General features: G+C 41.0%; 1 protein-coding gene across 1 annotated transcript in view; it reads right to left on the reverse strand.

The window, feature by feature from the left end:
• ZCCHC17 (zinc finger CCHC-type containing 17) overlaps nt 1-15,186 on the reverse strand; it is a 64,423-nt gene that overhangs the window by 44,857 nt on the left and 4,380 nt on the right. Inside the window, exon 2 of the mRNA XM_035019253.1 lies at nt 9,558-9,678. Within this exon, the coding sequence (XP_034875144.1) occupies nt 9,558-9,623 (66 nt within the window). The 5' untranslated portion in view covers nt 9,624-9,678. The remainder of the gene's footprint in view (nt 1-9,557; nt 9,679-15,186) is intronic.

The following is a 15,186-nucleotide window of genomic DNA, read 5'->3' on the forward strand; positions in this document are numbered from 1 at the left end:
AAGAAAGAAAGAAAGAAAGAAAGAAAGAAAGAAAGAAAGGAAAGAGGGAGAGAAAGAAAGAAAAAAATGGACGGGGAAAAGAAAAAGAAAGGGGAAAAAGAAAAAGAAAAGGCATACTCTGGAACCTTCCCCCAGGATTATGTCTTTGTGCCTTTATAGATGGCTATGCCTTAGAAAATAAAAATATTGACAAATCATGCAATAATTTTGTGTTGGAAGGAGAAATCACTGACTAGCTGTTGGCTGCATTAAAATAAATCCTGCTGCTTCTTTTTTTTTTTTAAAGATTTTATTTTATTTATTTGACAGAGAGAGAGAGACAGCTAGAGAGGGAACACAAGCAGGGGGAGTGGGAGAGGGAGAAGCAGGCTCCTGGCCGAGCAGGGAGCCCGATGCGGGGCTCGATCCCAGGACCCTGGGATCATGACCTGAGCCGAAGGCAGATGCTTAACGACTGAGCCACCCAGGCGCCCCAAGGAAGCCTGCTTCTCCCTCTCCCACTCCCCCTGCTTGTGTTCCCTCTCTCGCTGTATCTCTCTCTGTCAAATAAATAAAATCTTTAAAAAAAAAAAAAAAGAAGAATTAATACCTATTCTTCTGAAATTGTTCCAAAAAATAGAAATGGAAGGAAAACTTCCAAACTCATTTTATGCGGCCAGCATTACCTTGATCCCAAAACCAGAAAAGACCCCATCAAAAAGAACTACAGACCAATATCCCTGATGAACATGGATGCAAAAATTCTCACCAAAATACTAGCCAATAGGATCCAACAGTACATTAAAAGGATTATTCACCACAACCAAGTGGGATTTATTCCTGGGCTGCAAGTTTGATTCAACATCCGCAAATCAATCAATGTGATACATTTTTTTTTTAAGATTTCATTTATTTATTTGACAGAGAGAGACACAGTGAGAGAGGGAACACAAGCAGGGGGAGTAGGAGAGGAAGAAGCAGGATTCCCGCTGAGCAGGGAGCCCAACGTGGGGCTCGAACCCAGGACCCCGGGATCATGACCCGAGCCAAAGGTAGACGCTTAACAACTGAGCCACCCAGGCACCCCAATACAATACATTAATAAAAGAAAGAACAAGGACCATATGATCCTGTCAATAGGTGCAGAAAAAACATCTGACAAAGTACAGCATCCTTTCTTGATTAAAACTCTTCACAGTGTAGGGATAGAGGGTACATACCTCAATATCATAAAAGCCATCTATGAAAAACCCACAGCGAATATCATTCTCAATGGGGAAAAACTGAGAGCTTTCCCCCTAAGGTCAGGAACATGGCAGGGATGTCCACTATCACCACTGTTATTCAATATAGTACTAGAAGTCCTAGCCTCAGCAATCAGGCAACAAAAAGAAATAAAAGGCATCCGAATTGGCAAAGAAGGAGTCAAACTCTCACTCTCTGCATGTGATATGATACTTTATGTGGAAAACCCAAAAGACTCCACCCCAAAACTGCTAGAACTCATACAGGTAGTCAGTAAAGTGGCAGGATATAAAATCAATGCACAGAAATCAGTGGCATTCCTATACAACAACAACAAGACAGAAGAAAGAGAAATTAAGGAGTCAATCCCATTTACAATTGCACCCAAAACCAAAAGATACTTAGAAATAAATCTAACCAAAGAGGCAAAGAATCTGTACTCCGAAAACTATAAAATACTCATGTAAGAAATTGAGGAAGACACAAAGAAACAGAAAAACGTTCCATACTCATGGATTGGAAGAAAAATATTGTGAAGATGTCAGTGCTACCTAGAGCAATCTATACATTTAATGCAATCCCTATCAAAATACCATCAACGTTTTTCAAAGAAATGGAACAAATAATCCTAAAATTTGTATGGAACCAGAAAAGACCCCAAATAGCCAGAGGAATGTTGAAAAAGAAAAGCAAAGCCGGTGGCATCACAATTCCGGACTTCCAGCTCTATTTCAAAGCTGTCATCATCAAGACAGTATGGTACTGGTACAAAAACAGACACACAGATCAATGGAACAGAATAGAGAGCCCAGAAAGGGACCCTCAGCTCTATGGTCAACTATCTTCAACAAAGCAGGAAGGATGTCCAATGGAAAAAAGACAGTCTCTTCAACAAATGGTGTTGGGAAAATTGGACAGCCACATGCAGAAGAATGAAACTGAACCATTTCCTTACACCATACACAAAAATAGACTCAAAATGGATGAAAAACCTAAATGTGAGACAGGAATCCATCAAAATCCTTGAGGAAAACACAGGCAACAACCTCTTCGACCATGGCTGCAGCAACTTCTTCCTAGAAACATCGTCAAAGGCAAGGGAAGCAAGGGCAAAAATGAACTATTGGGACTTCATGAAGATAAAAAGCTCTGGGGCGCCTGGGTGGCTCAGATGTTGAGCGTCTGCCTTCGGCTCAGGTCATGATCCCAGGGTCCTGGGATCGAGCCCTGCATCGGGCTCCCTGCTCAGCGGGAAGCCCGCTTCTCCCTCTGCCCCTCCTTGTGTTCCTTCTCTAACTGTGTCTCTGTCAAATAAATAAAATCTTAAAAAAAAAAAAAAAGATAAAAAGCTTTTGCACAGCAAACAGTCAACAAAACCAAAAGACAACTGACAGAATGGGAGAAGATATTTGCAAATGACATATCAGATAAAGGGCTAGTATCCAAAATCTATAAAGAACTTGTCAAACTCAACACCCAAAGAACAAAGAATCCAATCAAGAAATGGGCAGAAGACATGAACAGACATTTCTGCAAAGAAGACATCCAAATGTCCAACAGACACACGAAAAAGTGCTCAACATCACTCGGCATCAGGGCAATACAAATCAAAACTTCAATGGGATACCACCTCACACTAGTCAGAATGGCTAAAATTAACAAGTCAGGAAACAACAGATGTTGGCGGGGATGTGGAGAAAGGGGAACCCTCCTACACTGTTGGTGGGAATGCAAGCTGGTGCAGCCACTCTGGAAAACAGTATGGAGGTTCCCCAAAAAGTTGAAAATAGAGCTACCCTACGACCCAGCAATTGCACTACTGGGTATTTACCCCAAAGATACAAATGTAGTGATCCGAAGGGGCACATGCACCCCAATGTTTATAGCAGCAATGTCCACAATAGCCAAACTATGGAAAGAGCCTAGATGTCCATCAACAGATGAATGGATAAAGAAGATGTGGTATATATATACAATGGATATTGTGCAGCCCTCAAAAAAAATGAAACCTTGCCATTTGCAACAACGTGGATGGAACTAGAGGTATTATGCTAAGCAAAATAAGTCAATCAGAGAAAGACAAGTATCATATGACCTCACTGATATGAGGAATTTGAGAAACAAGACAGAGGATCATAAGGGGAAGGGAAGGAAAAATGAAACAAGATGAAACCAGAGAGGGAGACGAATCATAAGAGACTCTTAATCTCAGGAAACAAACTGAGGGTTGCTAGAGTGGTGGGGGGTGGGAGGGATGGGGTGGCTGGGTGATGGACATTGGGGAGAGTACGTACTACAGTGAGCGCTGTGAATTGTGTAAGACTGATGAATCACAGACCTGTACCCCTGAAACAAATAATACATTATATGTTAATTAAAAATAAATAAATCAAAATTAAAATTAAAAACAACAACAACAACAACAAACCATTATCCCAAACTCTATCTCTGCCTCCCATCCATCCTCTGGTCCACCCTCCAACCCATAGACTGGGATTAAAACTGTCACTACATTCCATATTTATCACTAAATTCATTATTATTTATAAATATTCAATATAATCTTACAGAATAAGCTTTATTTTTTCAGTGACTTTAATTAGTTGTTTCATCTTGGGTACTCACTGTTTCAGCCTCACCATAACTAAGAGAAGAGGAGTGAATAGGGCAAGCCCTGCTGCACTGCTATTCCCTAATATATATTGACTACTCGCTACGTGTAAAACACTGTTCAAAGTGCTTTACATACTCCTCGTGATACCATATGATATTGGTACTCTTACTATTCTCATTTGATGACAAGCTGAAGGACAGACTAAGTAACTTATCCAATGTTCAAAGCTAGTAAGCAGCAGAGCTGGGATTTGAACCCAGTGAGTCTTAACTATACCAGAACTGCTCAAGTTCCCTTGAACTATAAAATTCTAATGCAGAAGCAATGTGACATTTGACATTTTATCTGCTCCTGGGAATGATCTTCAGACGTATACATGGTAGGCCCCCATGCTGCAGATGAGGTGAATAGTACAGGTATTGAAAGAGCACAGACTTTGGCGTGAAAGATGTGGCTTCTAATCTCAGCTCTGCCACTCCTTAGCTGTGGGATATTGAACACAACTTGCCTTTCAGGAACTAAGTTTCTAAGTATAGTCACTTTCCTCCTGCAGATAACAAATGATGTACACAAAGTGCCTTGCAGTGATATCTGGCACCTAATGTATATTCAGTAAATTGTGGCTTTTTAGTAAGACACTGATGCACAAAAGTTAGTGACTAATGGAAACACAACTAATTTAGACACAAGGCACAGAACCTAAATCCCTTGAAGCCTAGTCCAGTGCCTCTTACTCCACCAAATATCATTACCTCAATGTTAGGATGGAAAGAGACAAAAACTTCCATTTGCCTCATATTTTTAAATGGACACTTGAAATAACTCTATAATGCAGCATTAATGGGTTAAAAACCAAAAGGTTTTTTTTTTTTAAGATTTTATTTATTTATTTGAGAGAGTACACATGGGGGGGGGGTGGAAGGAGAGGGAGAAGCCAACTCCCTGCTGAGCACAGAGCCAGGAGAGGGACTCGATCCCAGGACCCTGAGTTCATGACCTGAGCTAAAGTTAGATGCCTAACCGAATGAGCTGCCCAGGTGCCCCAAGAACCAAAGTTCTAAAGTCCTCTTTTATACTGATGAATATGCTGTAGTGGGATAGGGACCAGACAGTCCCAAAGAAACAGTACAATGAGGCAGATACTAGTACTTAAAATCAAGGTAAGGTGGAACTGGAGGAAGGATGTCAGAGATTAGCTGGTGCAATCCTACCATGTTTCAAATGAGGAAAAGTGAAGACCAGAGACACAAAGTGCTTACCCAAGTTCACAAAGCAAGTTGTAAGACTGTAAATTTTTAATTACAATAAAAGCAAATCCCTTCTTTCTGGACCAACTAAAGGCTTTTGCTTTTAAACTTTTTTTTTTTTTTTTAAGAGAGAGAAAGAGAGAGAGAATGTGCACGTGCATGCACGCAAGCAAGGAGTGGGGAGGGGCAGAGGGAGAGAGAGAATCCCAAGCGGGCTCCACCCCCAGCACAGAGCCCAATCGGGGCTAGATCCCACAACCCTGAGACCATGACCTGAGCTGAAATCAAGTCGGACACCCAACTGACTGAGCCACCTAGGTGGCTCAGTTTTTGCTTTAATTTAGTAACCGACTTTTGCTTCACAGTTCTAGACGGCTAAGGTGTTTCATACTACATAACCACATTATTAAGGGCATAGTTATCTAACAAACTTAAAAGAAGCATCTGGAATTTGGAGCCCAACTCGCCTTGCTGCTATAAATTAAGACCATCTCACTTTTCAATCCTGAAACTCCAGTGTCATATTATGATCTTTTGAGGAAATACCATTAACAGACCTTAATTTGGCCTCTCCCAAAAGGAAAAGTTAATGTGCTCCAGAATGGATGCACTCAACTCTTCAGTCAGGAAAAGGCATTCTTGCCTATTTCCAGTACCAGGTGTTTCCATCACTGTGTCTCCTAGGGTGCAGTCAGAGTTGAAATTAACAGAATGGCACCTGCTGTAGATGATCACACAGTCTGCCTAGTGTCCCAAGAATAATTAGTCAAATAACCCAGGGGAAAAAATTCAGTAATTATCTCAACTGAACTCAGAGCTTAGGTAAAATGAATTTACCATCTTCAGAGTAGAGGTTGCATTGGCCTTGAAACTAGTTATCCCCATAATGTGAATGAGCAACTGGAGGCTCAGAGACCTAAGTTACTTGTCCAAAGTTACAAAGGTAGAAAGTAGCAAGAACAGAAGTCTTTTTACTTCTAGTTCAATGCCATTTCCACCTCACCAACACCAATCTCCCCTCAGCATTTCTTTGGCTATGGCTGGGCTGAACCAAATCCCAACTCCCACTGCTATGCTTATACCTGCTACCATGCTTCATTGACTCCAGCACCAAGATAACCTCTCAGAGGATGAGAGAAGGATGAATATTGGCTTCTCACTTACTCAGTCACTGAGCTCCCCAGCCCTGCTGAACCTGCTAAGAGAAGAACTGCTAGGTTATGGGCTACACCACCAGTTTCTTCAGGGCAGATTGGTCCTAAGAGGCTTGGGTTCAATTTTATTCAAACATCTGCTGAGCACTTATCTGCAAGATACCATGTTAGGTACTGCGAAATAAAAATACTTAAAAAAAATGCCCAGCCTATTTTTAAATAAATTTGAAGTAGTTACCAAGATATATGAGACAACCATGGCCCTTCCTCTCCAGTGACTCATACTCTAGTGGAGGAGACAAACACATACACAAGTAACAATCATACAAGACAGACTGTGATAAATGCTGTTATTGAGAACCAAATGACTGTGGAACAACTAGATTTACCATCTACCCTCCTTCTATACCTCAATTCAGTTAAAAGAGTTCTCTTAAAGTTCTTTTGGTTCCTCCATGCACTTATGTACAGCTGGACAACCCTAGGAGCAGTTTAGCAGAAAGTAGACCTGGAAAGAGGACTTGATTTAAAATCCCAGTTTGGAGCGCCTGGGTGGTTCAGTAGGTTGGGCATCCAACTCTTGGTTTCAGCTCAGGTCATGATCTCAGGGTTGTGAGATCAGCAAGCGTGGGGCTCTGTGCTCAAAAGGGAGTCTGCTTCCCCTCTCCCTCTCCCTCTGCCCCTCCTCCCACTCTTGTACTTTCTATCTCTCCAAAATAAATACATACATCTTTTTAAAAAATAAATAAAATAAAATCCCAGTTTTGCTACTTATTAACCATTGGGCAATTAATTAACTTTTGAGAGGAGCTCCCTTATCCATAAAAAAGGGTAACAATTTTTTGGAAAGTCAATGACACAGAACGTGTAAAAGTGCTGACATATGTTAGGCTTACAAATTTTTTTGAATTTTAATGTAACTGAGTCTTCTTTGAAATATTAGGTACTCATTAAATGTTTGTGGATGACTATTCTGAAAAACAGCTGCTTCTTTCTGATTTATCAAGCAACTTCTCTCTCCCTAATTCCAGTCATATCTAAACCATCATTATTCAAAATGTGCTCCTGAAATCCTAAGCTAGAACTAAGTTCTCCCCAAACATTACCCTAGCCCATCCATCCTTAACAGTAACATATAAAACCTATACTAATTCAAGTCCCACCTCTTTTAAGCAGCTATCAGGCAGGAGTCACTTCAGAAATCTGAGTCAGTTTGTGAAGGGCACAGCACTCTTCTCTGCCTTCTGTGCAACACCTGACAAACGAACTTCATCATCAGAAAAATCAATTTCATCTCTAGTGCTACCCATTTCCTCTTCTGAGCCCTGGTACCTCACTGATCTTTGGGAACATCACAGGCCTTAAAGAAAAAGGACAAAGGCTCTGAACAGCAGAATTGTTTACTATTTGCTAGAACTTATCCTTTTGTATACTGACTTTATATTACAAGTTGGGACTGACTTAACAGAAGTGAAGAGCCACAATTATGTATAACCAACTGACAGACAGAAAGTCTGCCCTCAAAGACCTCCCATTATTAGAAGATGAAACTTTTGTCAACCGTAACGCAAATATGAACAACCATAAAGCAAGTAAGAATGATACTGTTAAATACTACAGGCACTCATAGGACACTGAAAACAATTTTTTGGCTTTACTTTTGCTCTGAGAGGAGGAAGATAATGTTAATGAATTCCTACTCTATCTCAGGCATTGTTTTTATAGATGATCACTTATTTAACCATCATGGCAATCCTATGGAAGAAATTATTTTCTCCATTTAACAAATGAGAAACCCAAGACTCAAAGAGAGTAAGTGACGGTATCAATAATCACACAGTAAGTAAAAGCACTAGGACAGGAGTCCAGGTTTTGTCTGCTCTCCACATACAATGCCTTCTTCCTCAAAGGCTGATCATTCAGTCGCCAAAGATGTAATTGGCACCTATTATTTTCTACCCACCTACCTGGGACTGAGATCTACAACCACAAACAAAACACACAGGGCTCTGCCCTCATGGAGCTTAGTGTCTGTGAGAAAGAAAGACATTACACAAGTACACAAATACAGGGTAAGCCTATTTATTCATGTTGGGGAAAAGATCCCTGAGGGGACGTTAGGGTCAAGACCTAAAACATGAAGAGAAGTTAGTGGGAGAGTGGGCCAGTTAGACACAGCATGTACAAAAGTCCTGAGAAGGAAGCAAGCTGAGAATGGTCAGGGTGGTAAGGAAGCTAGTGTTGGCTGGTGTGCGAGTAGAATAGAACAAAACCATACAGTCTGGATAGGCAGAAGCCAAGTCATGTAGAGCTCATGAAAACGAGTTTGAATGAATTCAAGTATAATGAAAAGCCTAGAAGAACTGTGAGAAAGCAACATGTTCAATCTGTTTTTTAGATGTTATTCTGGCTGCAATAGAAAGAACAGATTGAAGAGGGACTACAATAGACATAGAGACCCCAGTGGCCAAGCAAGAAATGGAGAGCTTGAATTAATGGAGTGCCACAGGGATAAAGAAGTATACATTCAAGAGATATATCTGGGACGTAGCAATAGTACAACTTGCTGATGGACTGGAGTGAGAGGGAAAATCAAGATCAAATCAAGAGGAGAAATGAAGGATGATGCCCAGACATTTAGCATGGGTACCTGGAAGGATAGTGGTTCCATCTGCTAAGATGGGAAAGACTAAAAGAACAGATTTGGTTAGAAAATAAAAAATTCAGGGGCGCCTGCTGGCTCAGGCAGTGTAGCATCTGACTCTTGATCTTGGGGTCATGAGTCTGAGCCCCAGCCCCACGTTAAGTGTAGAGATTACTTTAAAAATAAATTTCTTTAAAAAAAAAAAAAAAGGAAAGCAAAGAAAAAATTCAGTTTAAAACATAAATTAGACATGCTGTGAGGTACCCAAATGAAGATGTCAAGTATGCAGTTAGGAGTCTGGAGCTTAGAGGAGGTACAAATAGTAGCCAGATGCTCCACTAGTCCTTCCTGTTTGAACTGTGATGCTCCACATATTCTCAAGTGGACAGGAGCTCCAAACCCAGCTGCTTTCCACCCCCCAACTATTCTTAACACAAATGGTAAGGTTTTTTGTTGTTTTTTTTTTTAAATGTTTTATTTATTTATTCATGAAAGTCAGAGAGAGAGAGAGGCAGAGGCAGAGGGAGAAGCAGACTCCCAAGGAGCAGGGAGCCCGATGCGGGACTCGATCCCAGGACCCTGGGATCATGACCCGAGCCGAAGGCAGACGCTTAACCATCTGAGCCACCCAGGCGCCCCACAAATGGTAAGTTTTTAAGTCCAAAAGAGTATACCTCTCCTTGGAAAATAGTATAGAGAGCAGGCAAGTTCTCCATGGTCTCGGGTCTTCCTGAATTCATCCTTAACGTTCTATGGCTCCTCCATTTCTCTTCTGCTGAAGCTAATTCAAGTGTCCTATCACAAAGAAATAAGACAGACAACAATATGAAAGCCATCTGCATTAAAGAAGAAATGTACACATAATCCACAGCTAATCTCTACAGAATAATAGCATTAGATTTAACACCATGCACTTTTATCCACATCTCTTTTGCCCACTGTGATCATGAGGAGTTGTGGAAACTTTGATCTTTTTTTTTTTTTTTTCAATTTGATACTTACCCAAGGCCATTCGTCTGTTTTGTTTTTTCTTTTCTAATTGCTACTGTTACTATTCTTTTGTCAAAGGAAGGCTGCTTTTGAGATGTGTGTGTGAAACTGAATTTTTAAGAAGGGAATAATAATAGTAATAAGAGCTAACATTTATCAAGAATTTACTATGTCCTGGGGTGCCGGGCTGGCTCAGATGGTTAAGCGTCTGCCTTCGGCTCAGATCATGATCCCAGGGTCCTGGGATCGAGTCCCGGGGAGACTGCTTCTCCCTCTGCCTCTGCCTCTCTCTCTCATGAATAAATAAATAAAACATTAAAAAAAAAAAAAAAAAAGAATTTACTATGTCCAGATACTGTGCTAAACACTAGACAGCCAGTATCTCATTTAATCCTCAAAACTCTTAAGATGTAGATTGTATTCTTATATAAATGAGAAAACCAAGGCTTCCAGAGGTCAAATTCTAGACATGTCAAAAAGCTAGGAAATAGTGGAGTCAAACTCTGGCTGACACCAGAGTCCCTGCTTTTAACCACTATGCTAGGTGTTAATCTGAAGTAACTTCAAAAAGAGAGAATAGCTTACTTTTTTCCTTATAAAATTAAAAACACACATGCTCATTTTAAAAGTTCAGACAATACATTCATAATAAAGAAAATATCATCCATAATTCAATTTTATTTATATTCTTTAAAACCTTTTCACATACAGGTTTTTTAACAGAATCATAAAATTATTAACCATTATTTAACAGCCATTTTCTTATATATTTTAATAATTCATACACATACACCTTTTTTTAAGATTTATTTAATTTTAGAGGAGAGAGGGCACATGTGCACACAAGGGGGAGGGACAGAGAGAGGAGTCTTTTTTTTTTTTTTAAGATTTTTTATTTATTTGACACAGAGATAGAGAGCACAAGCAGGGTGGCAGCAGGCAGAGGGAGAAGGGGAGCAGGGAGCCCGACGTGGGACTCAATCCCAGGACCCTGGGATAATGACCTGAGCTGAAGGCAGACGCTTAACCGACTGAGCCACCCAGCCTCCCCGAGAGGAGAGAGTCTTAAGCAGACTCCACAATGAGTGTGGAGTCCAATGTGGGGCTCAATCTCACGACCCTGAGATTACAACCTGAGTCAAAACCAAGAGTTGGACACTTAACCAAATGCACCACCCAGGTGCCTCTACACCTCTTTTTCTTAATGCCCACATAATAATCCATTCTTGGATGCACCAAATTTACTCAACTATTTATGAATCATGTTAAAATGCAGACTATAATTCAATAAGTCTGAGGTGGTGCCTTAGATTGTACATTTCCACAAGCTCCCTCCTGGATGATGCTGATTGATGCTTGCCTAAGTAGCGAGTCTTACAGCTTTGGAGTTGGAAGAGACCTTACAGATACTCTTGCTCAGTCTCCTGGGTTTTTTTGTTTGTTTGTTTGAAGATTTTATTTATTTATTCGAGAGAGGGAGAATGAGAGAGAGAGAGAGCATCAGAGGGGGGAGGGTCAGAGGGAGAAGCAGACTCCCTGCTGAGCAGGGAGCCCAATGTGGGGTTCAATCCCAGGACTCCAGGATCACGACCTGAGCCGAAGTCAGTCGCTTAACCAACTGAGACACCCAGGCGCCCCTCAGTCTCCTATTTTAAACAGAGGGAACTAGCAGTCTAGTGGCTCTTAACCATGCCACTTTACTCTGCTGGATAAATCACTGCTACATAAAGATAAATCTAATGGTTCTGCCCTCAGTTCTCTTTTTCCTCCCAATTACACTTTCCGGCAGTAAGATTTGAAACTCTATTTTCCTTAGATTTTCATAACCAAATACTTTCTTCTCTATTCAACCCCCTCACCTTCATATGACTTCAGGTCCTAGTTTTGGAAAGTCTTCCTGATCTACAAGACCATCCATTAACTGAACTGCCTCACTTAAAACAGAAATGAGAGAAAATCCTATCAGTTTTCCAAATCCTGGTTCCAGTATCATCCCCAGGTTCCTACATCCTTGTCCTTGAGTTCTGTAAGACAACTTCGTATCCTTATAATAAACTTGTGCTTTTTGGCTTAGATCAGCCACAGGTGGTTTTTCTTACTTTACTAATAGTACATAGAATGGAGGCAGATTGGTCAGTTCTCGAGAAATGGCTAATAAACAGGTTAAATTCAAGTATCACAGCCTGATTAGATCCTGCCTCTTCCACTTCCCAGCTATGCAGGCTCATCTCCAATCTTCCCTCCCTCTGACTAGCATTTCCCACCTCACATCCTAGAACAAAGGTTATTGACCTGAGGCCAGTGGCTCTATCAAGAGACCTTAATTCCTCCAGCTCTTGGAACACTACACTAGTGAAGTATAGAATCCATACAGGCCACAGCAGCTAGGACACCTAAATTGGGACACCTAAGTCTATCATCTGTTCCTTCTACACAAAGGTCATGGAAGGAGCAATAAAAGCAGAACAATCTTAAGCTGATTCTTACAGATTTCTGCTGTGGTAAGTGTATGACCACTAACTTAAAGCTCTCCTATTGGCTCCTTCCATAGAACAGTACCCTGAGAAACCCTATGCAATTCTTCAGGAAGGAAAGCGGTATGCATTGTTGAGGGAAATCCTAAAATACAACAGTAACAGGTTTACAATTTCAGGAAAGTAGAGGGTTGCCATTTTAAAAAATGGAACTTAAAATTTTCTTTCAAATTATGTTCTGTAGAAACCTAGAGTTCTGGGGGCACCTGGGTGGCTCAGTTGGGTAAGTGTCTGCCTTTGGGTCAGGTCATGATCCCAGGGTCCTGAGATCAAGCCCCGCATCAGGCTCCCTGCTCAGTTGGGAGTCTGCTTCCCTCACTCCCTCGCTGTGTGTGCTCATGCTCTTGCTCTCTCTCACTCTCTCTAATAAATAAAATCTTAGGGGAAAAAAAAGAATCCTAGAGTTCTATGGTGGTTATTCAGAAGCTTCTCAGTTAACCCGAGTTTGGTTTTTTAAAATATTTATTTATTTGAGAGAGAAAGCACATGCACGTGTGGGGGGAGGGGCAGAGGGAGAGAATCTTCAAGCAGACTCCCTGCTGAGCTCGGAGCCCGGAAGCAGGACTCCATCTCATGACCCATGAGATCATGACCTGAGCTGCAACCGAGAGTTGGATGCTTAACTGACTGAGCCACCCAGGTGCCCCCACCGCAAGTTTATTTTTAAACATTCAATTCTGAAATATCTAGGGACCACAGGGTTCAAGAAGGCCAAAGAAGTAGGGCGTGAGGCCAACGAACCAGAGGTGAGACTCCATACCAAAGGTAGGGGGAGAACACTCCCAAAGAAACCAGAGTCGAGGGAGGTCCCGCCCAGAGCAGTTGTGAAGCTAGCAGCCTCTCTTCAGTAATTAAGTAGTGATTAATTATTGCTGATTCCCACCTGCCTTCCCAGCCTTAGGGTGGGCCATGGTAGCAAAGAGGAGTGGAGGTTATAGGAGGAGGGCCTACTTTCAATAACAATGTATTCTGTTTTGATCCAATTTACCTATTAAGCTTCTGTGTAAGAGTTCATTTGGAAAGAAGAGTCCTGCTGTTTTAAAAAGTTTATAAAACATTGAGATAGATAAAGTCCAGTCAAATAGGACCACATCTGTAGACTTCAAAGAGCAAGTAAACTGACAAGGATTGAGGTACATCATTTGGAGTTGCTTTGCAATAATTCTAGAAACAGAATAAATTCCTTAAGTGCTTCGTTTTCCTTGAATGTTTTAAACAACAACAGAATAGGTAGGGAGGCAACACGGACCCAGTTACTAGCCACCCACTTCCCAAAGCAAGGGACAGAGCAAGAAAAGTATACTGTGGGAATGAGAGGTGTAGCAGAGGAATGGTGGCCCATAGTGAGGTCAGAGCCTATGTTGGGTGAGGAGAAAATTTGCAAAGAAGAGCAACCCAGTGTAGAAAGGAGCAGAGTAATGATGGCATCTATATATTGGGCTGTCCAGAATGATGAATCAGTGCCCAAGAATGGAGAAGCAGGGCCTGGAGACTAGAGGTAGTAATGCAATGTTAACTTTCTGATTATACTAGTTATATTGTGGTTGTATAAGAGAATGTCCTTGTTTATAGGAAAACTAAAGTATTCAGGGATGATGGGGCATCCAGTCAACAACTTAAGTCTCAAATGATTCATTAAAAAATGTTATTTGTACTGTACCTCCACAATTTTGTGATTGCTTCAAAGCTGTTTTTAATATGCATGCAACTGAAAAAGAAACAAACAAACAAACAAAACCCTGCTCTCCCTTCTCTCAAGCAATGAGAAGTCCATAGAACAATATTAAATTGGTAAGATACTTAAAGCACTTTTGGAACTTCATTTCATGTGTCACCTTACTGATCTGGCCATGGTTTTTGTCGTATTTAAGCTTGTTTGGATTTAGATTTGTTGTGGTTGCTACAGAAAAATACTAACTGGATAGAACGCTGAGAGTTAAAAGAATTCTAATTTATCTTTAACCTGTGTATAAGAATTGCGAGCAGAATCCATTGAAAAGTAAAAATACTGGGATATGAGCAAAGACAGAATAATGACTCCAGGGGCACCTGGGTGGCTCAGTCGTTAAGCATCTGCCTTCGGCTCAGGTCATGATCCCAGGGTCCTGGGATGGAGCCCCACGTTGGGCTCCCTGCTCGGCGGGAAGCCTGCTTCTCCCTCTCCCACTCCCCCTGCCTGTGTTCCTGCTCTCGCTATCTCTCTCTGTCAAATAAATAAATAAAATCTTTAAAAGAAGAAAAAAAGAATAATGACTCCAGAGGCTGCATTCTCAACCACTATTCTACACTGCCTCAAAAAGAATTTGCAGTGCATATCTAAATCTTTTAAGAATTTCTAACACAAACTAAGTCCCAACATTTGAGATTCCAAAGAGGAGTCATCATCTTAAGGGCATCATTCATGGAGGAGGTAATGAGCTGGGTCTGGATTCATTCATCCAAACATGTAACCAAGGACCATTTCTTATTTGGTTTTCTGTTCCCAGTGTCTGGTATACAGTAGGTACTCAAAGTTGTTTTTTGTTTTGTTTTGTTTTGTTTTGAATGAGTGAATAGAGCCTCAATATGTGCCAAACACAGGTAGAGAAAAAAGGGGAGAAAGCATTCTGGCCTAAAGAATGCAGAGGAAATGAGTTCTGCCCAATATATTGGTCAGATCAGAAGGTGGGAGACTAGTAGCCAAACTTCCTCCTTCCCACCAAATTACTAGAATGACTATCTTAGATAGATGATTATTCCTTTTGAACTTCAGTCATGGATCAATTGAGAAAATGTCCAA

Source organism: Mirounga leonina, unplaced genomic scaffold (genome assembly GCF_011800145.1).
Source record: "Mirounga leonina isolate KUSES-001 unplaced genomic scaffold, KU_Mleo_1.0 Mir_173, whole genome shotgun sequence".
Classification (NCBI taxonomy): Eukaryota; Metazoa; Chordata; class Mammalia; order Carnivora; family Phocidae; genus Mirounga; species Mirounga leonina.